The 27,588-nt window shown below is 49.9% G+C and overlaps 1 protein-coding gene across 2 annotated transcripts; it reads right to left on the minus strand.

Moving 5' to 3' along the window:
• Positions 1-391: 391 nt before the first annotated feature.
• Positions 392-27,304, minus strand: ZBTB43 (zinc finger and BTB domain containing 43). 2 transcript variants are annotated; one of them, XM_062207525.1, is made up of 3 exons: positions 27,212-27,300; positions 22,903-23,025; positions 392-5,228 (listed from the first exon to the last, which is right to left on the minus strand). In XM_062207525.1, the coding sequence occupies exon 3, from the start codon at positions 5,203-5,205 to the stop codon at positions 3,802-3,804; it is 1,404 nt and encodes a 467-aa protein (XP_062063509.1). In that variant the 5' UTR covers positions 5,206-5,228; positions 22,903-23,025; positions 27,212-27,300; the 3' UTR covers positions 392-3,801. The 2 variants fall into 2 exon arrangements, with proteins under 2 accessions (XP_062063509.1, XP_062063510.1); XM_062207526.1 differs by lacking the exon at positions 22,903-23,025 and having other exon boundaries at positions 27,212-27,304.
• Positions 27,305-27,588: the final 284 nt, after the last annotated feature.

The raw sequence follows: 27,588 nt of genomic DNA on the forward strand, positions 1-27,588 counted from the left end.
GAGGGGCCAGGGCGGTGAATTCCCCAAATTCTCTCACCAGGCAAGCTCCTCCCAGTGTCCCTGGTGGCACCTGACCAGCAAGGGGGGATGGGGAGAGGGGAGAGGGGAGCGGGCAGGGCGAGGAGGGGCCTGGGAGCAGCAGTCCCCAGCACACCTGGATACCGTCTTGCCAAGGCGTGTGTGTGTGTGTGTGTGTGTTTAAAGTGAGATAACAATCATGAATTCCTGGCACAGTTAATGATCACTCATTGCCCGTGTGATCAGACTACTTGGCAGACTTATCCAAAGGCCACAATACAACTTTCTTCTAGGGTGGCGGAAGTTAGAATGAAAACAAGACATGTGGTCATCTACGCAGTGAAAAACAAAACGTTTGCAAAATTGACAGGTAACATTTATTAAAACATGTCATACAAAAGGGCATGGTCTCTTCTATAAGAAGAAAATATTAAACAGTAACACTCAATTAAGTAAAACCATGCTGTACACTGAAGACAGCAATAGAGAAAGACAAAACTATTCAACTTTTGTAACACAGGCATAACAGTTCACAAAGTATCAATGAGATATGCACCTAAGGACAATCTGTTTATCATCAAATGGTTTTGTGGCCTAAGAGTCACCTGACTTACATAAATAAATTTTCTGGGAGAAACATTGGGAACCTCAAAAAAGGAAAGAAGGCAGCAGCAACTGACATGACACAGGCTTCAAGCAAAATTAAAAACAAACAAAAAAGGTCACATTTGCAAAATGTGTTCCAGCATCTTCCCATAGGGCACTATCAGTAGAGATTTGAAATAAGAAACCTGTACCTTTAAATATGTAAATAGCAAAGAAAAAAACCAAACCAACCCTGGTTTCACTGAACGAAGTTAAGTTAGTCACCGCACTGGAGCAAGGAGGAGGCTGCTGCTTGGCTGCAGGCATTCCTGCCCCATAAGAGCCCTTGCCCGGGGACACCTCTCCACCCCCCCTCCCCTCCCAGGGCTCCTGACTCTGGGAAGGCCTGGCTTTGCTGCTCCTGCTCCGGTGTACGGAGCCACTGAGGGAAGCAGCTTTCCCAAAAAGCCAGAAGCCCACCTGGGGTGGGTTCAGCTCAGCAAACGCTCACTAGAATGGTGGAGGCCTTCTTGAAGACTCTAGTTAACACAGTCCTGCCGCGGTTAGCCTATGCGTCAGGTACGTTACAGTAACACGAGGATTTAAAATTAAGGACAGATAGTAACAGCCACTGGTGGTATCACGAAGCCCTTGCCCACTGGGGCTGGAGGCCAGAGAAGATCCCTGAAAGACGGGAACGTGTCCCCACAGCTACTGCTCGCTGGGAGTGAGTTCCTACGGCCGTGCTGTGCCGAGGCCGGGGCACAGACTCACATGGTAGCGATGCACTGTGACCTCCAAAAAGCAGGGACTGTAGAAATTCTCTCTTCACGTGCACACTACGGGAACCCTTCCTCTGGCTTCTCTGAACACGGCCAGCGTTCCAGATACCAACCTTCTCCACAGGGCACAGCTGCCCACCCTGCCAGCCCCAGCCAGCAGACGGGAGGAGCTCACTTCCATTACACTCTATGGTTAGCAGCGGATGTAGACACAGCATCTCAAAGATGCTCCTCCCTTCACAACACATTACATAGGCCCAGCACAACTGCCTGCTCCCCAACTGCCGCCTGGCGGAACAAAAACGCCTCCACCCCAACTCAGAGCAGGTGCCACGCTGAGTCGGCAAGACCGCAGGACCCTGACTTCCTAGGGATTCGCTTGACCTCTCAGACTCTTCTCCCAAAACAGCCCCCTGCTCATCTGCAGCCACACCCAATGGGGAACAGCACCCCAAACCTTCAGACAGACAGACGGCTTCGCACCCGCGGAGAGGGCGTGAGCTCCTGGCAGTACAAAATGGCTTTCTGGCCTTCGTACTGAAATGGGTGGGAGTTAACACAGGACGTTCTCCTCACATCTGTCCCCATGGCCTGATGGGACAGTCACCTCTACACACCTGTCGGCTACACGGAGAAAGGACTGCTGACTGGTGAGGTCTTAACACTAAGAGAAGATGATTTTAATGTGGCAAACAACCAAGAGGTAATGTCTAGTTTCTAGGTTAAAAAAACAATATATATATATTTATAATAAAGTTTTAAATACAAAGTGCTTTTATATATCGAGAATGATACAGTGTTAGTGAATAAATCCCTGTTTTGTAGTCTTGATTACAAGAATTAATTGGTAAATAAGTATTTTTTCTTTCCCCATCCAGTTAGGAGCTTGAAGGTCAAAGGCCATTGCCAGCAATGTCTATTAGAGCAAGGCCAAACTTCTAAAACAAAATTTTCACCCCAAGTCCAAGGAAAGTTATTTTGAGGAAAAAGCAGTTTCTACTTAGAAACACGAGACCAGAAAGTGTATGGGAAAGATGGCATCACAGTAGCACCCTGTCCTACGCGGGCACCAACCTCAGGTACGATCCACAGCGTTAAGCACTCTGAACGTACGCCTCCTTTTTAGCCTAAAACATCTGACCCAGCGCCAGAGAGCGCTCGGAATAGCTGCTTTTCTTGCGTTCTGGGTAGGTATAGCTGTGTGGACGTGTAAATTTATGCAGCTTTATCTGTCACTTGGGAGCATGGATCTGTAGACAACTCTGCTAAATTAGGACTCCTTCTTTCCCCTTTTCAAACACATTCCAGCACTCACAGAGAGCAGGCAGCATTAGCTCAGTGCACCCTCAAAAAGAGGATCCCCCACCAGTGTATTTTTCAAGACTCTTCTTGGGCAGATTTCCCCCCCTCAAGTGCGACCTCCCACGCGGGAGATCCTGCTTCTCAGCCACTCTCTGAAGGAGTGTCACCGTGGCGCTCCGTTACCTCCTGCAGCTCACAGGTAACTCACCTGCGACTCTGGCTCCCCCCACCGGAAGCACCACAATCTAAGCCAGAGCAATGGCTGGAGCAGCCAACGGTACCATGGTCAGAGCCACAGCAGGCTGGCCACCGGCTAGCCAGAGCAGATCCCACTGCGTGGATGCTACAATGAAACAGGATCTGGGACAGCAAACCAATTAGCAAAACCTATCTCTGGCACCCTGAAGAATTAGTTAGGTACAACAGTTCAAACTCCATGTTAGGACTCAAATCCAAACTCTGCCTTACCAAGAGTCTGAGAAAACGTTGTGACAGTGGCATCACATGAAAACGGAAGCTTGTACCATGAATCGCTTGTTCCATACTTAGAATGTCACCTTCGTAACATCTCCAGAGTTTCAGTTAGATATCCTTCCACAAAGAGTAAATCCAGATAAGAGCTCTGTTAATTAACTTCTCACTCTAGGAATCGCATTATCGGCAGCTTTACGTACGTAGCATTTCATTCAGGGAAGCAGCTACCAAAACAAATCCACATTACCTAAGGATCTATTGTAAGAGCAAAACAAAATTTCAACTCGACCTTGTAATAATGAGTGATCAAAAACTGCTGCCACCTGAAGCGCAACTGGCGGGCGGGCGCAGTGCGAGGGCAGGTGTGTCCATCACCGAGCCACCTGCCTCCCTCAGCGGCCCTGCCACCGGGGCGGAGGGGCAACTCACCCCCATCACCCAATCCAGGCCAGGACTAGAAGATACATTTGAGGAATTAGATTTTTTAATTGGCCTACTTAGAGCTGGTCTTTCAGAAATATCTTCCTCTTTTTTTTACGCGTCTCTCATAATAGCAAGTAGCACGCATCATCTGTGCCCAGATTTGCATTAATTACCATAGTCTATTTCTGTGCCCGCCACTCAAGGCCAGCCCCTATTTTTAGTTCGCCTCAGTCGTGTGCTGCTCAGCCTTGGCAGCTTCGTAGGACTTGGTACAAGAAGTCACGTGCCTGTGGAAACTGTCCCTCCACATGAACCTCTTTGCACAGATGTTACACTCGTAGGGCTTGATGCCCGTGTGGATCTTCATGTGGCCCACGAGATGGTGCTTCATCTTGAACTTCTTGCCACAGACGCCGCAGCCGTACGGCCGCAGGCCGAGGTGCATGCTCATGTGCCGGTCTCGCTGACTCTTGTGAGTGAAACTCTTGCCACACTGACAGGGATACAGCTTGTCGGTGGCCGAGAACCCTAAGTGGGAAGCCTCTTCTTTGATCCCTGCCACCATTTCGATGTTCTCACTGTAGCCTGCTGCTAGGGCAGCCTCCTGTCTGTGCGCCATCAGACTCCCCTCTGACCTCTCTCCAGAAAACTCCTCCATGGAAGAGCCGTAGAAATCCACCTGCTCATCGTAATTGCTCTCGTCGGCCTGCTCGTCGAACTCGGCTTCCACCTTCTTCTCGCCGATGTGGAAGTCCTCCTCCACCCCCGAGGGCTGCACCGAGTGCTCGGTCTGCATGGTGTTGATGGACTCGGTGACCTGGTGCTCATCGTAGGCGGCGTGCACGTCCATGCCCTCACACGCCTGCTCCAGGCGCTCGGGCTTCACGTGGATCCAGCGTTTGTGCGCCATTATGCTGGGCTTGCTGTACATGGGCCGGGTGTAGTGGAACTCGGCGCTGTCGCTGGCCCCCTCCTCCCCGTCCTGGCTCGCCATTTCGGTGCTCAGCCGGTCGTGCTCGGTGGAGGAGTTGCTGGGCAGGTACTCGTGCTCGGTGAGCTGGGACGACAGCTCGTCTTTGGTGCTCTCCTCTTCGTTCTCACCATCCCTCAGTTCCTGGGCTTTGGGGAAGTCAGGGTGGGCTCCAGAGCCCAGCTCAAAGCTCTCCACCAGGCCATTGTAACTGCTGCTGCTTGGCGACTGGTGGTCGCTGCCATGGTTTAGCTTCTGGCACAGGACCGTAGGGTTTCCCTCTAAAACCTCAGTGCACTTGTCCACCACGTGCCACATCTGGAGGAAGCTGGCCGCTGTCAAGTAACTAACGATTTCCGGAGCAGGCATCACCAGGCGTCCTGTGTAACTGGACAGGAGAATGTTCTCGAACACTCTTGGGTTCATCACATCAGGTAGAACAATCCTCCTGCTGTTCTTCAGGAGTACCTGGTCACAAAAGTAGGGGGAGCTGGCAGCAAGAACGGCTTTGTGTGCTCGAAAAATGTGGCCTTGGACAACAATGGAGACGTCACATAGCTGTCCCTGCTGGCGCTGCTGATTCAGTTTTTGCAGAATGGTGCTGGAAAAATCAGGAAATTCTACTCGAAAAGAGTTTGTTCCAGGCTCCATTTCATCACAAATCTTGTCTGGTGCTAAAAGAGAAACAAAAATCAATACTCATTCCAGCCCAAAGAGAAAATGATTCTATCCCCTTCTCCATCATTAAGACAACTAAGTTCCAAAGTCCCATGAAGTCCCCCTGCCTCTGGGCACTAGTGGGCGGCAGACTCGATCCCAGAGGAAGGCTCCCAAGGGTGAGCATCAAAGAGGGAGTCACCCACGCCCCTTCACGGTGTTCACTCCAACTGTGCCCGTTTCTGTGGTGAGAGAACAGAGTCCACAACTATCACTTTATCCCTAAGTAAGACAAAGTAAACATTCGAGTCAAAACCAACATGATACCTATCAAGACCAGAGAATCTTCAAGCCTCAGATCCAACCATCTGCCGAGCTGTGGTGAAGGAGAGAGCAGAACCGTGGGCGGAAGGGAAGCATCTGCAAACGCTCTGGGCAGGAATGGACTGCCGGGCCAGCACCCAGTGAGGAGTGATGGGCAGGGCCAGGATGATTCTGGCTTTGGTTTTTAGCACCAAAGGGCACAGTGCCAGTGTATCAGTCCTCAGGAACCTCCGGTGACATGAAACAGAACTACAAAGTGGGGCCAGCGTGCAGCCCAGCAGGTTGAGACGCCCGCAATACCTGGCATCCAATACGAGCGCCGCTTCGAGTTCCAGTCGCTCTACTTCTGATCCAGCTCCCTGCTAGTGCGCTTGGGAAAGCAGCGGAAGAGGGTCCAAGTGCTCGGGCCCCGGCACCCATGTGAGAGACCCCCATGGAGTTCTAGGCTCCTGCCTTCAGCCTGGACCAGTCCAGCCCTTGAGGCCATTTGGGGAGTAAACCAGTGGATGGAAGATCTGTCTCTCCCTCTCTCTGTAACTCTTTCAAATAAATAAATAATCTTAAAAGAAAAAGAAAAGTAAGGCAAGAGATTCTATCTATTTGGTGGTCTCCAAACTGCTTAGAGTTATAGACCAAAAAGGACAGTAAATATTGTTCTTGCTACTCATCAGAAAATGAATCTATAACAGAGTAAGGGGCTACCCGTGTTGTTACTGTAAACACGTCTGTGTGGAACAACAGCACTTAAGTAAAGCTCTGTTGGAGATCCTGCCCATGCCCACAATCTTACAGCAAATGAAAGCTAACAAAAAACACCCAAATGATTTATCAACTTTATTAGTCACCTTGTTCTACTACTATAACCAAACATTGCTTAATAACAAACTCCCTAAATTTGATACAAGAATCAGACAACCCAAAGACTGAAAATCATCTTTGAGGGGTAAGGAGAGACAGATTATAAACTTTCCTTTTTGGCCGGCACTGTGGCTTAACAGGCTAATCCTCTGCCTTGCGGCGCCGGCACACTGGGTTCTAGTCCCGGTTGGGGCACCGGATTCTATCCCGGTTGCCTCTCTTCCAGGCCAGCTCTCTGCTATGGCCCGGGTGTGCAGTGGAGGATGGCCCAAGTGCTTGGGCCCTGCACCCACATGGGAGACCAGGATAGGCACCTGGCTCCTGGCTTCGGATCAGCACGATGCGCTGGCCGCAGCGGCCATTGGAGGGTGAACCAACGGCAAAGGAAGACCTTTCTCTCTGTCTCTCTGTCTCTCTCTCTATATCCACTCTGCCTGTCCAAAAAAAAAAAAAAAAAAAAAAAAAGCAAAAAAAAAAAACTTTCCTTTTTTTACAAACTTAATTTTTATAATTACTCTGCAAAAGAGTCAGTCAATATTATTAAGCTCAGCTTTTTTTTTTTTTTTTAATTGATTTCCAAGGCAGTGTGATAGAGAGGTATCTTCCATCCTCTGGTTCACTACTGAAATGCCCCAACAGCCAGGGCCCAGAACTCCATCTGGGCCTCACAAGTGGGTGGCAGGGACCCAAGAATGTGGGCCATTATGTGCTGCCTCCCAGGCACATTAAACAGGAAGCTGGATCAGAAGCACGGGGTAACCAGAACTCAGACCAGGCACTATGATATGAGATACTGGTACACAGCACCACATCGCCCTCCCCAAGGTATTTTAAGTAACTCTCCCAAAGTAAAATGCTACTTTTCAGTAAGTGGAGATGTGAGTCCATATCTATGCCTCCAAAGCCTGTGCTATTTTTCCTATTATATCACTCTGCATCTAAAAAGATGTTAAAATCCTAGTTACTATCAATTTTTAAAAGCATTTTTAGAATTATGTATTATAGTTTTACACATCTTAAAACATTTCATAACAAATTTAAAATAAAACTTGATTATGAAATAAACATTTAGGTATTTGTAATTTCACAAGGAAAAGCTGTGGTATAAAAATTTTGAAAACTGTATCTGTGAGCATATTCTCTGCTAGATCATCCCACTGTAAAATTTTGGTTTTAACTATCTGAAAAGGGGAGAAGAAAGATACAGGCAAGTCTAAAAAAAAATACAGAAAGATATTTTAAATACTTCATTTATTCCTGGCCTCCCCCAAAGGAAACCACCATTAACACACTATGTACTTCTAGGAACTTCTCTGTACATGTGTCAGAATAAATCATATATGCTTTACAAATCCCTACCCAAATAGGTTCATGCCCTACATTTTTACTCTGCACTTAGCTTTTGTCACTTAATATGTCTTGGAGGTCTTCCCACAACAGTGCAAAAGAGCTAACTCATCTGTTTAATGGCCACACAGCTTCCTGGCACATGACTGTCTCATAATTTAAGTGGTTATCTTCTGACAGAATTTCAGTAGTCCGGGTGTTAGAAATTACATCAATGCTGCAATGCGTCCCTGCACAGCTCTGGAGACACTGCAGGGTGATTTCTAGAAGTGAGACTGCCGGTCCCAGGGCTGTGCAGCTGATACTCTGATCAATATTACAACCCCCTTCCTGAAAGCTGGCCTCACCAACAGCAAAGGACAGTGACTGCCCCAAGCCCTCACCACCACCGGGCACTGTTAAACAAGACAAAAACAAAGTCTGCAGATCTCCGAAGTGAGTAACCTAGGACTCACTGCTATTTGATCTGCATTGCCTTAACTAGGAATCAGATCCATACTCTACTCACTTTTACTGACCATTTGTATTTTTCTATGAATCACCAGTCATACATTTTGCTTAAATAAACCGGCGATCTCACTCATGTGTAAGTTTCCTTTGTAAACCCTGGAAGTCAACGTTACCTTGGAATTTTCAGGGAGCCACTTTACAGAATGTCTTTCCACACTGAAACACAGAAAAGAGCCATCCTGTGCTTTTGTGGCTCCAGGGTTTTGCGGTAGATACAGAAAGGCATTCCCGAACTGCAAAATTATTTAAATAACAATAAAATAATTATTTAGGGTTTTTTTCCTAGTATCATTTTATGGGTGTTAAAGATGTATTTATTTATTTGAAAGGCAGAGTTAGGAGAGGCAGAGGCAGAAGGAGTGGTTCCATCTGCTGGTTCACTCCCCAAATGGCCACAATGGCCAGCGCTGGGCGGATCTGTAGCTTCTTCCAGGCTTCCCACATGGGTGCAGGGGCCCAAGGACTTGGGCCATCCTCCGTTGCTTTCCCAAGCCACAGCAGAGAGCTGGATTAGAAGTGGAGCGGCTGAAACTCAAATCAGTGCCCCAGTGGGATGCAGTTTTACCCGCTATGCTATGGCGCTGCCACCCCTTCCCCCCCCCCCCCCCCGTATTATTTTTTAAAAACACTTAAACCCTTTAATACCTGGAGTTAATTTAGGCATAAGGAGGAAGCCTGGAGCCCAGTCCTTTCCTCTCCAAAATGGCTAGCATGCTTTTCTTTTTTTTTTTTTTTTTTTTTTAAGATTTATTTATTTATTTGAAAGGCAGAAATGCAGAGAGAGGAGAGAGAGGAAGACAGAAAGAGCTCTTCCATCCACTGGTTCACTTCCCAAATGGCCGCAATGGCAGGGGCTATGCCAGGCCAAAGCCAGGAGCTTCTTCCAGGTCTCCCATGTGGGAGCAGGGGCCCAGCACCTGGGCCATCTTCTGCTGCTTTCTCAAGTGCATCAGCAGGGAGCTGGACTGGAAGTAGAGGAGCTGGGACTGGAACCGGTGCCCATAGGGGATGCCAGCACTGCAGAAAGAGACTTGACTTCTACGCCACAGCACTGGTCCCAGCATGCTTTTCTAACCCTGCTAACTGAATAACCTATGTTATCCACGTAAAGTAATTCTCAAATGACTGAGAATAAGCATTTCAATATCGTTCTACAAAAATAAATGAAAATGGTGAGGTAGTGAAGCTGTTGGGGCTGATCCCTCCCAACACAACCAGAAAGCTGGAAAAAGGATCAGTCTATTTCAGAACTTGGATCACTCACAGCAACCAAGCGAGGGCTCGATGAGTGGAGACCGCTGGCCTCAGGAGAGCACGCCATGCACAAGCCCTGGGCCTCCAAACATTTGGGGTTGTGCACTCGGGCCAGCCTGGGAGACCCACACAGCAATTTGAGAAGATACACAGCTAACACAGACAGATGCAGACATTTAAGGAAATGTGTCAGCACATCTGTCGCAAGCACTTCGGAACAGAAACCTCAGTGACTCCACACATTGCACGAAAGTCACCCGACAACTGCAGCCGAAACAAGTAACCAGAGCAGTCCCCAGGAGGGGGAATCCGATTCCAAAGTTACCGCAAAGCCACACTCAACACGCCCAGTTCTCACCAGAAAACTACAGAGTATACCCAGAAGAAAGAACATATGGCACGTTCACAGGGAAGAAGAATTAGAAACTGTCCCTGAGGAAACTCCGACATCGGAATCACGAGTCACAGATGTTAAATCAACTGTCTCATATGTGCCCAAAGAGCTCAAGAAAACCATGGATAAAGAACTAAAGGAAATTAGGAGAACAAAGCCGATAAAGAGATAGAAAACAGAAAAATGGAACCAAACGCTGGAGCTGAGCAGTACAGTGTGGTGGCTGTTACGGGCTGATCCACGTCCCTGTGCCCTAGAGGTGGAAGCCTCCAGCTCAGCACCTCCGTTTGGCCGTATTAGGAAGGAGCCTGTAAAGATGCTCTCGGTTCAGATAAGGCTCTCCGTGAGCCCTGCACAGGAGGACTGCAGTGTCCTTACAGCAAGGGGAAATGTGAACATACAGAGAAACCAGGGGTGCACTCGGCAAACGGAAGTCTGTGTGGGGACCTGGGGAGCAGACACGCACAGGAGAAACCAAACCGAGGACAGCTTGGGAGAAAATAATTTCCATTGTTTGAGACACCTGACCTGTGTCATTACGGTGGCTGCAGAAGCTAATACAAGCTGAAATAAAAATCCTCAAGAGAGATCCAATGGCACATCTCAGCAAGACAATATTCAGCAAACTAAAAAACAGGAGTGTCCAGGGAGCCGGCACTGTGGCTCAGTGGGTTAATCCTCCGCCTGTGGCGCCGGCATCCCATATGGGTGCTGGTTCCAGTTCCGGCTGCTCCTCTTCTGATCCAGCTCTCTGCTGTAGCCTGGGAAAGCAGCAGAAGATGGCCCAAGTCCTTGGACCCCTGTACCCACGTGGGAGACCTGGAGGAAGCTCCTGGCTCCTGGCTTCGGATTGGCACAGCTCCAGCCGTTGCGGCCATTTGGGGAGTGAACACGAAGATGGAAGACCTCTCTGTCTCTCCCTCTCACTGTCTGTAACTCTACCTCTCAAATAAATAAACAAAACCTTAAAAAGAAAAAAAAAAACAAAAAAAAAACCCAAGAGTATTCAAGTTAACCAATCTGAGCCAGACAAAGAATCAACACAACCTGAGGTAGCTGTGGGACACCATTTTGAATTCTGAAAGTAGAGACAGAAAGAGGCAGAATGAGTATTTGAAGAAAAAATGGTCAAAAACTTCCAAAATTTGATAAAAGACAGCAATTTACACATCCAAGCAGCTCAACAAACTCCATGCAGGATAAAGTCAAGGAGTCCCGCACTAAGACGTTGTAGTCAAACCGTAGAACACCAAGCACGGAGAGACTCTTAAAAGGAGCAAGCGAGATGCTATCAGTCACATAAAAGGGACCCTCAATAAAATAAACAGCTACATTCTCTTCAGAAACCACGGGGCCCAGAAGGCAGTGGGACAGCTTATCTACAGGGGCCTGCACTGTGGCACGGCGGCAGGTGAAGCTGCCATTTGCAACGCTGGCATCTCCTATCAGTTCAGGTTTGAGTCACAGCTGACCCAACTACTTGAGCTCCTGCTACCCACATGGGAACCCAGCATGGAGCTCCTGGCACCTGGCTTCAGCCTGGCCCAGGCCTGGCTGTTGCAGCCACTTGAGGAGTCAACCAGCAGATGAAGATCTCTCTCTGTCACTGAACCTTTCAAATAAATAAATAAATTTTTTTTAAAGATAAACTTATTTTGGTGCGAAAAAGTTTGATATAATATTGAGCTGCTATGTCAGGCTGCAAAACAAGTCTTAATATAGTAAAAAGACTAATATAATACAAAATTTTTTTTCTAATAATGAAACTAGAAATTAAAACATTGAAAACTGAAAAATTGGCAAATATGTAGAAATTAAACCATATTTTTAAAAAAGATTTATTTATTTATTTGAAAGGCGGAGTTGTAGGAGAGAGAGAGGTCTTCCATCCATTGATTCCACTCAGGAGCTGGGCCGATCTGAAGCCAGGAAGCAGGAGCTTGTGGGTCTCCCGGGTGGGTGCAGGGGCCCAAGTACTTATACCATAATCTACTACTTTTCCCAGGCCATAGCAGAGAGCTGGATCAGAAGTGGAGCAGCCAGGACGCAAACCAGTGCCCATAAGGGATGCCAGCACTGCAGGCAACAGCTTTATCCGCTATGTCACAGCACTGGCCCCTAAACCATCCTCTCCCCGTCCCTCCCCCTCCCCCCTTTTAAGGATCTATTTATTTATTTGAAAGTTGAAGTTACACAGAGAGAGGAGAGGCAGAGAAAGAGAGAGAGAGAGGTCTTCCATCTGCTGGTTCACTCCCCAAATGGCCGTAACAGCCAGAGATGCGCTGATCCGAAGCCAGGAGCCAGGAGCCGGGAGCTTCCTCCGGGTCTCCCAAGTGGGCGCAGGTGCCCAAGGACTTGAGCCATCTTCCACTGCTGTCCCAGGCCACAGTAGAGACTGGATCAGAAGTGGAGCAGCCAGGTCTCGAACTGGTGCCCATACGGGATGCCGGTACTGCAGACGGCCCCACCTGCCACGCCACAGCACCAGCCCCTAAATCATACTCTTAAACAATCAATGTATCAAAGAGAAATCAGGCGGGAAATTAGAAAATACCTTGAGGCAATTTAAAATGAACACCAAAGCTGTGGGACCCAGCAAAATTTATAGCTGTAACATTTACATTAAGAAGAAATAAAACTGTGTATCTATGACACAGGAGCAGGACAAACTAACCCAAATACTACCAAAAGGAACAAATAATAAAGACTAGAACAGAGAGGCAAGGAATAGAAAAATAGGGAAAAATCAGTCAATGTGCAAGTCTCTCTCTTTTTTTAACCAAAGTTGAAGACCCTTTAACCAGATTGATAAAGAAAAAATAAGGGGCCAGCACCATAAGGCAGCAGGTTAAGCCTCAGCCTCAGCTCCCATATGTGCACCGGTTCGAGTCCCGGCTGCTCCACTTCCGATCCAGCTCCCTCCTAATGTGCCTAGGAAAGCAGCAGATGATGACCTAAGTACTCGGGCCCCTGCTACCCATGTGGGAGACCCAGATAGAGTTCCAGGATCCTAGATTTGGCCTGGCTCATTGGCAGTGAACTAGCAGATGGAAGATCTCTAACTCTCTCTGAACTCTGCCATTCACATAAATAAATATCACAAAAAAATCAGAAAATTCTAAATATTAAAATTATCAAATAAGAGATATTCCTACTGACTTGCAGTAATAAAAAGGATTACCGGAGATTGCTACAAGCCACCATAAGCCAGCAAACTAACCTTCATGAAACGGGCAAATCCTACCAACACAGATTCCGAGAAACAGAAAATCTGAATGAACCCAGGGCTAGTAAGGAGACTGAATCATATAATCAAAAACCTCTTAGAAAAAGCCCTGAACCTGACAGTTTCACTGGTAATTTTACCAGACATTTAAAGAACTGTTACTAACCCTTCTCAAACTTTTCCAAAAAATCCAAGAGGAAGGATTACTGCTTAACTCTATGAACCCAGCTGTTCCCTGAATCCAAAGCCAAACAAATACCCAACAAGAGAACTCTAGGCCAATACCCCCACGTATGGTCTTCAGTGCAAACACCAGCAGCACACCAAGCAGACTCCGCAGCATAACTGAGTACGCACCATGACCAAGCGAGCCCCGACTGGAAGGACGGACGCGCCAATCAATTAGCACGCCAAACCACGTTATCAGAACGGCTGAGACCCTCCCCCAACACGACCGTCTCAAGTGATGCAGCAAAACATCGATAAACTTCAACACACTTCCATGAGTTAAACATAGTAAAAGCCTTATATGAAAAATCCATGAAAACATCATGCTCAGTGGGGGAGAACGGGGTCTTTTCCTCTAAGATATGGAACGAGGCAAAGATCACCCTTTTTGTCAACGCAGTATTGGAAGCTTTTGCCAGATCAATTAAGCAAGAAACAGAAGGCATGTAAATTGGAAAGAAAGAAGCAAAACTGTATGTTTACAGATTACACAGCTGTATACCTTTAAGACTCCACCACAAACTACACAAAAATCAACTGTTAACTTTTTTTTTTTTTAAAGATTCATTTACTTAAAGATTTATTTCAAAGGCAGAGTTACATAGATGATCTTCCACTGCTGTTTACTCTCCAAATGGCCACAATGACTGGGGCTGGGCCAGGCCAAAGCCAGGATCTTCTTTGGATCTCCTGCGAGGGTGCAGAGGCCCGAAGATTTGGGCCATCTTCCATGGCTATCACAGGTGCATTAGCAGGGAGCCAGGACTAGAACTGGCGCCTTAGTCTGCTATGCCACAGAGTCGGCCCCTTATTTATTTATTTATCAGGTGGAGATATAGAGAGGGAGAGGCAGAGACAGAGAAGTCTTCCATCCACTGGCTCACTCTCCAGATGGCCACAATGGCCAGGACTGGCTTCCTCCATGTCTCCCACATGGGTCTAGGGGCCAAGACTTGGGCCATTTTCCACTGCTTTATCTGGCACATTAGCAGGGAGCTGGAAAAGCCAGGTCTTTTTTTTTTTTTTCTTTTAAAGATTTATTTATTTATTTGAAAGTTAGAGTTTTATATAAATATAAATATATATATACACACACATATATGTATAGAGAGAGAGAGAGAGAGGGAGGGAGGGAGGGAGGGAGGGAGGGAGGAGTCTTCCATCTGCTAGTTCACTAGCAGTGAACCAGTGGAACAGAACTGAGCGCCCAGAAATAAACTCCAACATCCATGATTAACCAAGTTTCAATGAGGGTGCTAAGGCCAATGAGGGAAAGATCACTCTTTTGAATAGTGTTGGGGAAGGTGAATATTCACATGCAAAAGAATAAAGCTAGATTCTTCCATAGGCAAAACTTAAAATCGATCAAAGATCTAAATGCAAGGGTAAGAGATAACACAGGGGCAAATCAGCAAGACCTTGGCTTTGATTGTAGTTTCTTAAACACATCACCAAAAACCGAGGCAACAAAAGAAAAGATAGACTGACTTAAAACCAAAAGTTTTTATGCATCAGAGGACACTAACAAGAGTGAACAGACAACCCACAGAACTGAATATATTTGTAACTCATATATACAATAAGGGTCCAGTCTATATAAAGAACTCCTACAGCTCAACAACAAAAGCTAATTTAAAAATAGTCTAAGACTATGAACAGACATTTCTCCAAAGACACATGAATGGTCCAGGGGTCCATGAAAAGATGCTCGACATTATTAGCCATCAAAGCCACAAATGAGATATCACTTCACAACCACTAGGTTGGCTATAATAAAAAACAAAAACAAGTGGAAAATAGCAAATGCTTACTAAGACATAAGTTGGCTGCAACAGCTGGAGCTGCGCCGATCTGACCAGGAGTTTCTTCCAGGTCTCCCATGCGGGTGCAAGGGGCCCAAGGACTTGGGCCATCTTCTGCTGCTTTCCCAGGCCATAGCAGAGAGCTGGATTGGAAGTGAAGCAGCTGGGTCTTGAATCAGCGCTCATATGGGATGCTGGCGCTTCAGGCCAGGGCATTAACCCACTGCACAACAGCGTTGGCCCCGGCGTAGCTACTTTGAAAAAGAACTTAGTGGTTCTTCAAAAAGTGACCCCACAACTTTACTCCTGGATGTGTAGCCCAAACAGCAGAGACTCAAACAAATGCCCTATGTGCAAATGGCCATGGCAGCATTATCCACTAAACTGCCAAGAGGTGGAAACAAATCAAGTGTTCATCAGATGAACAGATAACCAAAATGTGCTAGACCCACACAACAGAACACAGTTGTAAGAAAGGAGGAGGTTCTGATACAAGCTGTAACAGACGGACACTGACAACATGACACTAACTGAAATAAGCCTAATGTGGAGGACAAACATGGTCCTCCACTATGTGAACTATCTAGGTAGGCAAATTCATAAACACAGAGAGTAAGACCAGAGGTTAACGGGGGCTCAGGAAGCTGGAGAACGGGGAATTATTGCTTACAGGCTAGAGTTTCTGTTTGGAGTGATGAAAAAATTTTGGAAATAGTAGTGTTGATTGTGCAACATTAATGTAACTAATACCACTGAACTGTACACTCAAAAATGGTTAAAATGGGGGCTGATGTTGTGGCACTGTGGGTTAAGCTGCCACTTGTGACACTGGTATTCCATACTGGAGTACCAGTTCAAGTCCTGGCTGTTCTGCTTCCAAACCAGCTTCCTGCTAACGCCCTGGGAAGGCAGAAGATGGTCCAAGGGCCCGGATCCCTGCCGGTCATGTGGGAGACCTGGACAGAGTTCCTGGCTCCTGGCTTTGGCCTGGCCTGGCCCTGGCTGTTGCAGCCATTTGGGAAGTCAACCAGAAGATGAAGATCTCTCTCTGTCTGTCTCTGTAGCTCTGGCTTTCAAGTAAATAAATAAATCTTTAAAAACAAGCAAACAAAAAAGAACAGGGATATGAAAACAAAACTAAGTGAAGCATGGGGCTGGTATGGCAGGTTAAGCTGCCACCTGTGATGCCAGCATCCATAGGGGAGTACAGGTTGGAGTTCCAGCTGCTTGGCTTCCAACCCAGCTCCCTGCTAATGCAGGAAAGCAATGGAAGATGGACCACATACTTGGGCCCTTGCCACCCATGTGGGAAACCCAAATGGAGTTCCAGACTCCTGGCTTTGACCTGGCCCAGCTCCAGCTATTTGGGGAATGAAACAGCAAATGCAAGATTCTGTCTCTATCTCTGTCACTCTGTCTTTCAAATAAATAAGTCTTATAAAATGTGAAGCAACACAATATTATCATCAAATTATAATTCAATGTTAAAAGCATCAAATAGGATGACAGTTTATTGTTAACTGACAAATTCACAATGCGCCTTGACCGGGACTAGAACCTGGGGTGCCGGCGCAGCAGGCGGAGGATTAGCCTAGTGAGCTGTGGCGCCGGCCGCAGGCTGAGCTTGAACAGCTCTGCAAAGGTCTCCGTGGCATCTGGGGGGTCTGGGTTCAGGAAGGCTAAACTGCTAACAGATCCTGGCGGGGAAAAGTCTGAAGCAGAGGTGAACTGCAAGACTGCAGCGACCAGTCTAGCCTTAGATAAGGACAGCAGGCACGGAAAACAGAAAGTGACGGGACTGCGAGAACTGACGGCAAAGAGGCCGAGGTACGAAGTATAAATGATGCCATAGGAACAGACCATAGAATTAATGAGTGACTCATGTTCAGAATGTAGAAAGAACTCACAATCTAATAAAAAGACAAACAACCCAGTTTAAAAATGGACAAAGGATTTGAACAGACATTTCTCCAAAGATAACCAATCAGCAGGTGAAAAATGCTCAATATCATTCTCACTAGGGAAAAGCAGATCAAAATTATGGGATGCCTATTCTCACCCAATAGGAGGTCATGAGAGATAAAACAATGACAAGTGTTACGGAAGAAGGGCAGGGACTAGAACCCTGAACCAGCGCTGGCTGGCATGTAAATGGCCTAGCCATGGTGGAAACAGCTTGTCAGTTCCTCAAAGTTGAGCAGAATTACCAAGTAACCCAGCAATTCTACTCCTAAGCATACAGTCAAGATGAAACACATGTTCACACAAACGCCTGTAAACGAACGTTCCTAACAGCGTTATCTGTAAAAGGCCAGCACCTGGAAACAACCCATCGCTGGATAAACAAATGTGGTGTATCCACACAGTGGAACATCGTTTGGTGATTAAAAAGTAAAGAATGAAGTACTGGTAGATGTGACAACACGGCTGGCCTTTGAAAACACTATGCTAATCACAGAAGCAAGACACAGCTCACGTAAATGAAATGTCCACAAGGGGCAAACCGACAGAGACTGAAAGCAGGCTGGGGCTGGCAGGCTGCGGGCAGAGCAAATGGGAGCGTGACTGCTAACTGGTTTCACTAGGGGTTCTCATTCTCATTTTATTTCATGCTTTTAAAAAAGATTTATTAAGCCGGCGCCGCGGCTCACTAGGCTAATCCTCCGTCTTGCGGCGCCGGCACACCGGGTTCTAGTCCCGGTCGGGGCACCGGATTCTGTCCTGGTTGCCCCTCTTCCAGGCCAGCTCTCTGCTGTGGCCAGGGAGTGCAGTGGAGGATGGCCCAGGTCCTTGGGCCCTGCACCCGCATGGGAGACCAGGAGAAGCACCTGGCTCCTGCCATCGGAACAGCGTGGTGCGCCGGCCGCAGCGCGCTACTGCGGTGGCCATTGGAGGGTGAACCAACGGCAAAAGGAAGACCTTTCTCTCTGTCTCTCTCTCACTGTCCACTCTGCCTGTCAAAAAAAAAAAAAAAAAAGATTTATTAATGTATTTATTTGGAGAGTGGAGTGATGCAGGGGTTGGGGGGAAGGGAGAGAGAACTGATTGACTGATTGATTGATTTTTCCATCTGCTGCTTTATTGCTTTACTCTCAAATAGCCACAATGGCCTGGGCTGGACCAAGCTAAAGTCAGAAGCCAGGAACTCCACCTGGGTCTCCCACATGGGTGGCAGGGGCCCAGTACTTGTTCCATCTTCCACCTTTCCCAGGTGCATTATCAGGGAGCTGGATTGGAAGTGGAACAACCAGGACTCAAACTAGTACTCATGCAGGACATCAGGGCACCATGGGTGGTGGCTTAACTTGCTGTGCCAAAATGCCAGCTCCTACAGTTTCTAATTTTAGATGTGATGGGCACACAAATGTGATTATATTACACAAAACCTTTTTAATTGCTTATGAATGTCTCCATAAAACTTTTTTTTAACTTTTATTTAATAAATATAAATTTCCAAAGTACAGCTTATGGATTACAATGGCTTTTTCCCCCAAAAAAACTTTTTTTTTTTTTTAAGATTTATTTATGTATTTGAAAGGCAGAGTTACAAAGAGGCATACAGAGAAGGAGAGGTCTTCCATCCACTGTTTCACTCCCCAGATGGCCACAACAGCTAGAGCTGTGCTGATCGGAAGCCAGGAGCTTCTTCCGGGTCTCCCATGTGGGTGTGGGGCCCAAGAACTTGGGCCATCTTCTATTGCTTTCCCAGGCCATAGCAGAGAGCTGGATCAGAAGTGGAGCAGCCGGGACTCAAACCAGTACACATAGGGGATGCTGGCACTACAGGCCCCTCCATAAAGCAATTTTAAAAATAGATGGGGGAGCGGTGGCGCCGGCATCCCATATGGGCGCCAGGTTCTAGTCCCGGTTGCTCCTCTTCCAGTCCAGCTCTCTGCTGTGGCCCGTGCTTGGGTCCCTGCACCCACATGGGAGACCAGGAGGAAGCACCTGGCTCCTGGCTTCGGATCAGCATGATGTAGCTCCAGCCGTGGCGGCCATTTGTGGGAGTGAACCAACGGAAGGAAGACCTTTCTCTCTCTAACTCTGTCAAAAAAAAAAAAAAAAAAAGGATCGGGGGGGGGGGGGCAGTGCTGTGGCACAGCAGGTTAAAGCCCTGGCCTGAAGTGCACATCACATATGGGTGCCGGTTCTAGTCCCGGCTGCTCCTCTTCTGATCCAGCTCTCTGTTATGGCCTGGGAAAGCAGTAGAAGATGGCTCAAGTTCCTGGGCCCCTGCACCCACGTGGGAGACCTGGAAGAAGCTCCTGGCTCCGAATCAGCGCAGCTCTGGCTGTTGCAGCCATCTGGGGAGTGAACCAGCGGATGAAGACCTCTCTCTGTTTCTACCTCTCTCTGTAACTCTGTCTTTCAAATAAATAAATAAATAAATCTTTAAAAAAAAAATAGATCAGGGGGCTGGCATTATGGCACAGTGGGTAAAACTGCTGCCTGTGACACCAGCATCCCATGTGATTTGGGTCCTAGCTGCTCCACTTCTGATCTGGTTCCCTGCCAATGTACCTAGGAGGGCAGCAGAGGATGGCCTAGAGGAAGCTCCTGGCTCCTGGCTCTGGACCAACCTAACTCTGGAAAGTGAATCAGCGGATAGAGGAAATCTCTCTCTCTCTGTAAAACTCTGCCTTTCAAATAAATAAATAAATGTTTAAAACAAAAACCAAAAAACAATGGGGCCAGTGCTGTGGCATAGCACGTAAAGCCACTGCCTATAGTGCCGGCATCCTGTATGGGTGCCAGTTCAAGTCCCGGCTGCTCCACTTCCCATCCAGCTCCCTGCTATGGCCTGGCAAAGCAGTAGAAGATGGACCAAGTCCTTGGGCCCCTGCACTCGCATGGGAGATACAGAGGAGGTTCCTGGCTTAGTATCAGCTCAGCTCCAACTGTTGCGGCCATCTGGGGAGTAAACCAGTAGATGGAAGATCTTTCTCTCCATCCCTTCCTCTCTCTATCTCTACCTCTCAAATAAATAAATAAAATCTTTTTTTTTTTTTTTTTTTGGACAGGCAGAGTGGACAGTGAGAGAGAGAGACAGAGAGAAAGGTCTTCCTTTTGCCATTGGTTCACCCTCCAATGGCCGCTGCGGCTGGCGCACCGCGCTGATCCGAAGCCAGGAGCCAGGTGCCTATCCTGGTCTCCCATGCGGGTGCAGGGCCCAAGCACTTGGGCCATCCTCCACTGCCTTCCCGGGCCACAGCAGAGAGCTGGACAGGAAGAGGAGCAACTGGGACAGAATCTGGCACCCCAACCGGGACTAGAACCTGTTGTGCCGGCGCCGCAAGGCGGAGGATTAACCTGTTAAGCCACAGCGCCAGCCTTCTGGTCTTTCAAAAGCAGAAGACAAAGGGCAGCACACTGAGGACCCCCTGAATTAGATGATCTCCAAGATCCCTTCCAACTCCGATGAGTTTAATGATAGCCTCTATTAATTGACTAATTAATTTAACGTTTCTTTATTTGAAAGGCAGAGATATGGGCGGGTAGGGGAGGACAAGTATCTTCCATCCACTGGTTCACACCCCAGATGGCAGCAACAGGCAGGGCTGTGCCAGGCTGAAACCAAGAGCTTCCTCCGGGTCTCCTGTGTGGGAGCAGGGGCCCAGACACTCAGGCCACCTGTCCACTACTTTCTCAGGCATCTGAGCAGGGAACTGGATTGGAAATGGAGCAGTCAGGACTCAAACCAGCACTCATATGGGGTGCCAGCATTGCCTGCGGCAGCTTAACCCACTGTGCCAGAATGTGGGCCCCACTATTTGTTTTTTAATGAGGAACTGCATGTCGAGTTTTATACACCATTTAATCATGGTTTAAACATCCTGAAAACACAGATGACAACAATGTACCCGAGAAGCAAACTCATTAACTGCTGGTCCCGAAGCCTTCTAGAGAATTCTTCAATCAGCAGATATGGTAATCAGCATGTTTACTGTAGATAACACACTTAGACACAGAAAATGTTCCAGCACAAATATACAAAAATACCAATACCCCCTGCCTACCAACATTCTTTTTTTTTTTTTTAATTTTTTTTATTTTTGACAGGCAGAGTGGACAGTGAGAGAGAGAGAGAGAAAGGTCTTCCTTTTGCCGTTGGTTCACCCTCCAATGGCCGCCACGGCTGGTGTGCTGTGGCCAGCACACCACGCTGATCCGATGGCAGGAGCCAGGTGCTTCTCCTGGTCTCCCATGCGGGTGCAGGGCCCAAGCACTTGGGCCATCCTCCACTGCACTCCCTGGCCACAGAGCTGGCCTGCAAGAGGGGCAACCGGGACAGGATTGGTGCCCCGACCGGGACTAGAACCCAGTGTGCCGGCGCCGCAAGGTGGAGGATTAGCCTAATGAGCTGCGGCGCCGGCCGCCTACCAACATTCTTTACCTGAGTCAGATGCTTTTTTTTTTTTTTTGACAGGCAGAGTGGACAGTGAGAGAGAGAGAGAGAGAGAGAGAGAGAGAGAGAAAGGTCTTCCTTTTGTCGTTGGTTCACCCTCCAATGACCGCCGTGGCCAGCGCGCTGTGCTGATCCAAAGGCAGGAGCCAGGTGCTTCTCCTGGTCTCCCATGGGGTGCAAGGCCCAAGCACTTGGGCCATCCTCCACTGCCTTCCCGGGCCACAGCAGAGAGCTGGCCTGGAAGAGGGGCAACCGGGACAAGAACCCGGTGTGCCGGCGCTGCAGGCGGAGGATTAGCCTAGTGAGCCGCAGCGCTGGCCCTGAGTCAGATGCTTTTACAGTGCACAAAGCACATCACTTGGGGCCAGCACTGTGGCAGAGTAGCTAAAGCCACTGCCTGCAACGCAGGCATCCCATATGGGTGCTGGGTCAAGTCCTGGCTGCTCCTCTTCCAATCCAGCTCCCTGCTGATATGTGTGGGAAGGCAGCAGAACATGGCCCAAATGCTTGAGCCCCTGCACCCATGTGAGAGACCTGGATGAAGCTCCTAGCTTTGGTCTGGTCCAGCCCTGGCCACTGCGGCCATTTGGAGGGTAAAACAGTGGATGGAAGACATCTCTCTCTCTCTCTCTCTCTCTCTCTCTCTCTCTCTCTCTCTCCCTCTCAAATAAGCACTGTAGCAGGTAAAAGCCTCCACCTGCAGTGCTGGCATCCCATATGGGTGCTGGTTCAAGTCCCGGCTGCTCCACTTCTGATTCAGTTCTCTGCTATGGCCTGGGAAAGCAGTAGAAGATGGCCCAAGCCCTTGGGTCCCTGCACCTGCATGGGAGACCTGGAAGAAGCTCCTGGCTCCTGGCTTTGGACAGGCCCAACTCTGGCTGTTGCAGCCACCTGGGAAGTGAACCAGTCAAAGTCTCTCTCTGCCTCTGTAGTTCTGCCTTTCAAATAAATAAATAAATAACTGCCCCCCCCAAAAAAAAGCATATCATGTAAACCCGGGTCTTGCAACATTCCTGTTACCATCATACTCATTTTAAGAGAAGTAAACTGAAGCTCAGATTAAAAGGTCTATCTTGTCTTTTATAGAAGCACAATTTCACATCATTTTTCTAAATTAGAAAACAATAATTGTTATTTCTCTGAAATTAAATGCTCACTCAGTGAAAGCATGGCGATTATCAGCCTGCAAATGTGCAATACTTTCTCTCTAGAAAAGAGGTAGGAAGTAAAAGAATCTGGTCTAGAGCAACTAAAGACCAAGACAAACTATTACTTTAGCTGAGAGAGAAGGAATTACATTAAGTAATTTTTCAGATCGTGTTAACTCAAGCTTAAAGCTTACCTAATGCAAAGTTGTATTCCTGGGTTAAAGTTCCTATGCCATGGCCTTCAAAAAGCAGGACGAAAGAGTTAGGAAGAGGTACTAATTTCTCAGCTTTGCTTCAAATGAAGATCACACTGACTTCTGGAAGGAAAAAAAATCCCGTTGGGAATGTCAGAGATGCTGGTGCCATTCACTGTGAACACGGCCTCGCTAATAGACACGACCCTTGCTAATAGACATGGGCCTCGCTAACAGACACCACACTCGTGTGTGAGCAGCACAGAGGAAAACAACCAAGACTGGTGTGCATGGTGACATCAACTTTCATTTTTTTTGCAACTCCTTAGCTTTTGCCTTTGCATTCATTTAAATACACTTTTTTTTTTTTTTTTAGTAATTTTAGATCTACAGAAAAGTTGCAATGACAGTGCAGAGTTCCCTTGTGCTCCTCACTCAACTTCCCTGAACATTAACATGTCACTAATGGGGCACCTTCTTTTTTTTTTTTTTTGACAGGCAGAGTGGATAGTGAGAGAGACAGAGAGAAAGGTCTTCCTTTGCCGTTGGTTCACCCTCCAATGGCCGCCATGGCTGGCGTGCTGCGGCTAGCACACCGCGCTGATCCGAAGGCAGAAGCCAGGTGCTTCTCCTGGTCTCCCATGGGGTGCAGGGCCCAAGCACTTGGACCATCCTCCATTGCACTCCCGGGTCATAGCAGAGAGCTGGCCTGGAAGAGGGGCAATCAGGACAGAATCTGGCACCCCGACCGGGACTAGAACCCGGGGTGCCGGCGCCGCAAGGCAGAGGATTAGCCTATTGAGCCACGGCGCCGGCCAAGGGGGCACCTTCTTTAAAACTAGGGAAGCAAGGGGGTCAATGTGCACACAAATTCTCAGAATGAAATATCCTTTGAAAAGTGCTTCCCAACTGGAACACCTTACACAAAAAACTTTGTAAAACTTAGTAAAACCTACTTCAGGAGTTTTAGCAAACAAGCCACCTACTTTATGAAGCTGGATCACAACTCTCTTCAATTTTAAGCCACAGCGGAACGTTTTATTTAAAACTTCCAGGAGAAACGTGCCACAGAGTCCAAAGAGAAGGAGCTGCCCCGCCCCACTCCAGCAGTCAGCTTTCCCCTACGTTTCAGCAAAGCCAGGAGAAGCGCCCAGCTGCGCCCTGTGTGCAGGCCGCGGGATAAGCAGCCCAAAACAAGGCCCTGGCAGGCCACAGGTAGTGACTCAAGGAACTGGGGCCTGCACCCTGTGGGAGACCCAAACTGAAGCCCTGCTCCTGCTCTCAGGCGGCCTGGCCCAGCCCCAGCTACTGTGGGAGTTTGAGTGAACCAGGGGATGGGTGCCCTCGCTCTCTGCTTGTCAAAAAAAGAAAAGAAAAGAAGATAGAACACACTGAACTGACATAAAGACATACACTTTAAAATTTCTGAAATCAGGCCGGCGCCATGGCTCAATAGGCTAATCCTCCACCTTGCGGCGCCGGCACCCCGGGTTCTAGTCCCGGTCGGGGCACCGGATTCTGTCCCAGTTGCTCCTCTTCCAGGCCAGCTCTCTGCTGTGGCCCGGAAAGTACAGTGGAGGATGGCCCAAGTCCTTGGGCCCTGCACCCCATGGGAGACCAGGAGAAGCACCTGGCTCCTGCCTTTGGATTGGCGTGGTGTGCTGGCCGCGGCAGCCATTGGAGGGTGAACCAACGGCAAAGGAAGACCTTTCTCTCTGTCTCTCTCTCACTGTCCACTCTGCCTGTCAAAAAAAATTTTCTTTCTGAAATCAGGACGCAATTGCCGAATAGCAGTGTTCATAGTTGTCACCGCCTGGCCGGCGCCGCAGCTCACTAGGCTCATCCTCCGCCTGCAGAACCGGCACCCGGGTTCTATCCCGGTTGCTCCTCTTCCAGTCCAGCTCTCTGCTGTGGCCCAAGTCCTTGGGCTCTGCACCCACTTGGGAGACCAGGAGGAAGCACCTGGCTTCGGATCGGCGCAGTGCCGGCCGCAGCTGCCATTTGGGGGATGAACCAACAGAAGGAAGACCTTTCTCTCTCTCTCTCACTAACTCTGCCTGTCAAAAAAAAAAAAAAAAAAAAAAAGTTGTCACTGCCTGACAAGGAAAAAGCACTCCTGTGAGAGCCGCGCCTGTTGTCAGGGGCACAGAGGAAGAACCGTGGCCACAACTCGGAACTGCAAGGGCTCAAGGAGCGCCGTGCCTGTGAAAAGCCTGATGAACACGCCGGCCGTTCATCTTTGCCCTTTTCACAGATGAGCTGGTCTGCAACATGCACTGATTTTTAAATGTCTACGTACGTCCAGAAGTGTTTTTGGTAAGAATGAAAGTCTACACGACAAGAAAGCATTATGCCCCAGCTTAAGTGGCAGGTCCCTCCTCCTGGTGACACAGAACTCTACACTGCACGACACTCAGCAGGAGCAGGAGCGTCTGACCAGCTACCCTGGGGCAAGCGACAGCCAGAAAGACGCAGAGACGACGCAGCTCCCCTCAGAAGACACGAGAAGCAGCACCTGCCCTGTGCGCTGTACCAGGAGGGCTGTACCAGGAGTCTTCGTGTGAAAAGTCAAACCGTTCTCCGATTTCCGCTTAGCAAGCAGATTCCTCCTGGCTCCACGGCAGGTGGAGTGGGAGGGCCAGGGCAGGAATCTGCTGTGTGAGGAGGACGCTCGAGCACAATTTAACCAAACTAACTCAACCACACTGCTCTCCCGAGGGCCTGGGCCATGCCCACACTGTGCAGGGCCGGCATCGAGGGACGGCCCGCCGGCTGCGGGACAGGCTCCCTTCAAGCCCCACTTGAGCGGACCGTGTCGAACACACACCACACACAGCTCCACCCTCCCCAGACTCCAATTCCGGGCGCCAGGCACCACCACCGCCACCGCCACCCGCTTCCAGAACTCTGTCATCACTACAGAAACCCCTGCGCCCCGAGGCTCGGGGAACCTGCCCTCCTCCAGGCACTCCGCTCCGGGTCTCCACCCGCGCCCGCTCATCCCCCTCAGCGCGGGGTGTCTCGAGCACCCGGCACCCGCAGCTCCACCGGGGGCCCCCAGGAGAAGACGCAGCCTGGAGACGGGCCTGGGTCATCGGGCAAGAGCCGTGCTGCCCCGAAAGCCCACAGGCAAGAAAAGCCAAGGGTCCACCAGGCTGCCCCGGCCCGGGCGACACCTGTCAGGTTTCAGACCAGCCGGAGGCCGAGTCACCGAGAATGTCACCCGTGCGGGGAGCCCCACGGGGTCATGAGTCACCTTCCGTGGCTCAGAGGTCTGGGCAGGCCTGCCCCGCCCGGCTCAGACAGACACAGAATGGGGGGGGAGAGAGGGAGGGAGAGGGAGAGGGAGAAGGAGAGGGAGGGAGGGAGGGAGGGAGGGAGAGAGAGAGAGAGACACGAGGGGAGAGAGAAAGAGAGAGAGAGAGGGAGGGGGGAGGGGGCGGGGGAGAGAGGGAGGAAGGGAGAGAGAGGGAGAGGGAGAGTGGGGGAGAGAGAGTAGAGAGGGAAGGGGAGAGAGGGAGGGAGGGAGAGAGAGGGAAGGAGAGAGAGGGAGAGGGAGGGAAGGAGGGAGGGAGAGAGGGGGGAGGGAGGAGGGAGAGAGAGAAGAGAGGGAGGGGGAGAGAAAGAGGGAGGGAGAAGGAGGGAGAGAGGGAGGGAGGGAGGGAGGGAGAGAGAGGGGGAGGGAGAGAGAGGAAAGGGGGGAGAGAGAGGGAGGGGGGGAGAGGGAGGAGGGAGGGAGGGAGAGAGGGGCGCACAGTTGCGGAGTCCTGCGGGATCAGGCACGGACGCGGGTCAGGACCCGGAGGCACAGGGGACGGCCAGCAGTAAACTCGGGGTCTGGGGCAGAAAGCGCAAACTGACGGAAGCCGAGGCGCGACGCAGGTGACAACAGGTGACACAGCCACCGAGGGGAGGACACCGGCCGAGACCAGCCGCCGCCTGCTTCCCGGTCTCGGCTCCGCGGGCCCGGGGCGCGCCCACCCCGCGCCCCGAAAGGCCGGCGGGCGGACGGGCGCGGGATCTCCAAGCGCTCCGGCCCGCCGAGCCCCGCCGCCGCGGGGTGACCTTGGACGGGAGGCTGCCCCGGGGGCCCAGGTGTCGCGGTCCGCGCGCCAGGAGGGCCGGAGAGCGCGGGGGTCGGGCCGCAGCGTGGGGACCCCGGACGCCCGCGAGCGGCTTCAGCATCCCGCTCCGCCGAACGGGCCCGGGGGCGCCCGCAACGCGCGCCCCGGCCTGCGAGCAGCCCTTAGCCCCCTGCCGGCTTCCCTTCCCCGCACCCTCGCGGCCAGCTGTCCCGACGCCGCCGTACCTGCCAAGGGCCCCGCGCTCACATCCCAGACCCAAGGGAGCTCCCGCCGCCGCCGGCGCCAGGCCTGTTCAAGCGGTCGCAGCCGCAACAGCCTCAGCCTGCGCCTCCCGCCCCCGGAAACGCTTCCCGGTCCCGCCCCCGAAACCGCCAGTCCTTCCGGGAGTGCGGCCGCGAGAGAACTCTAATGCGCATGCGGGACGCACGTTCATGGGCGGGGCGTAGGGGAGAGGGCTCCGAGACAGCCGGCGCCTGCGCAGTGGTGTCGGGAGCCGGTCCGTCAGGTTTGAGGTTCGCGGACCGGCATTGGAGAGCCGATACTTGACCTGGCAGAGACGGTGTCAAAATCCGTGTCTGCTTCAGCAGCGCCCGTCCCGCTG

The sequence above is a fragment of the Lepus europaeus genome, chromosome 12, assembly GCF_033115175.1.
Source record: "Lepus europaeus isolate LE1 chromosome 12, mLepTim1.pri, whole genome shotgun sequence".
In the NCBI taxonomy this organism is placed as follows: domain Eukaryota; kingdom Metazoa; phylum Chordata; class Mammalia; order Lagomorpha; family Leporidae; genus Lepus; species Lepus europaeus.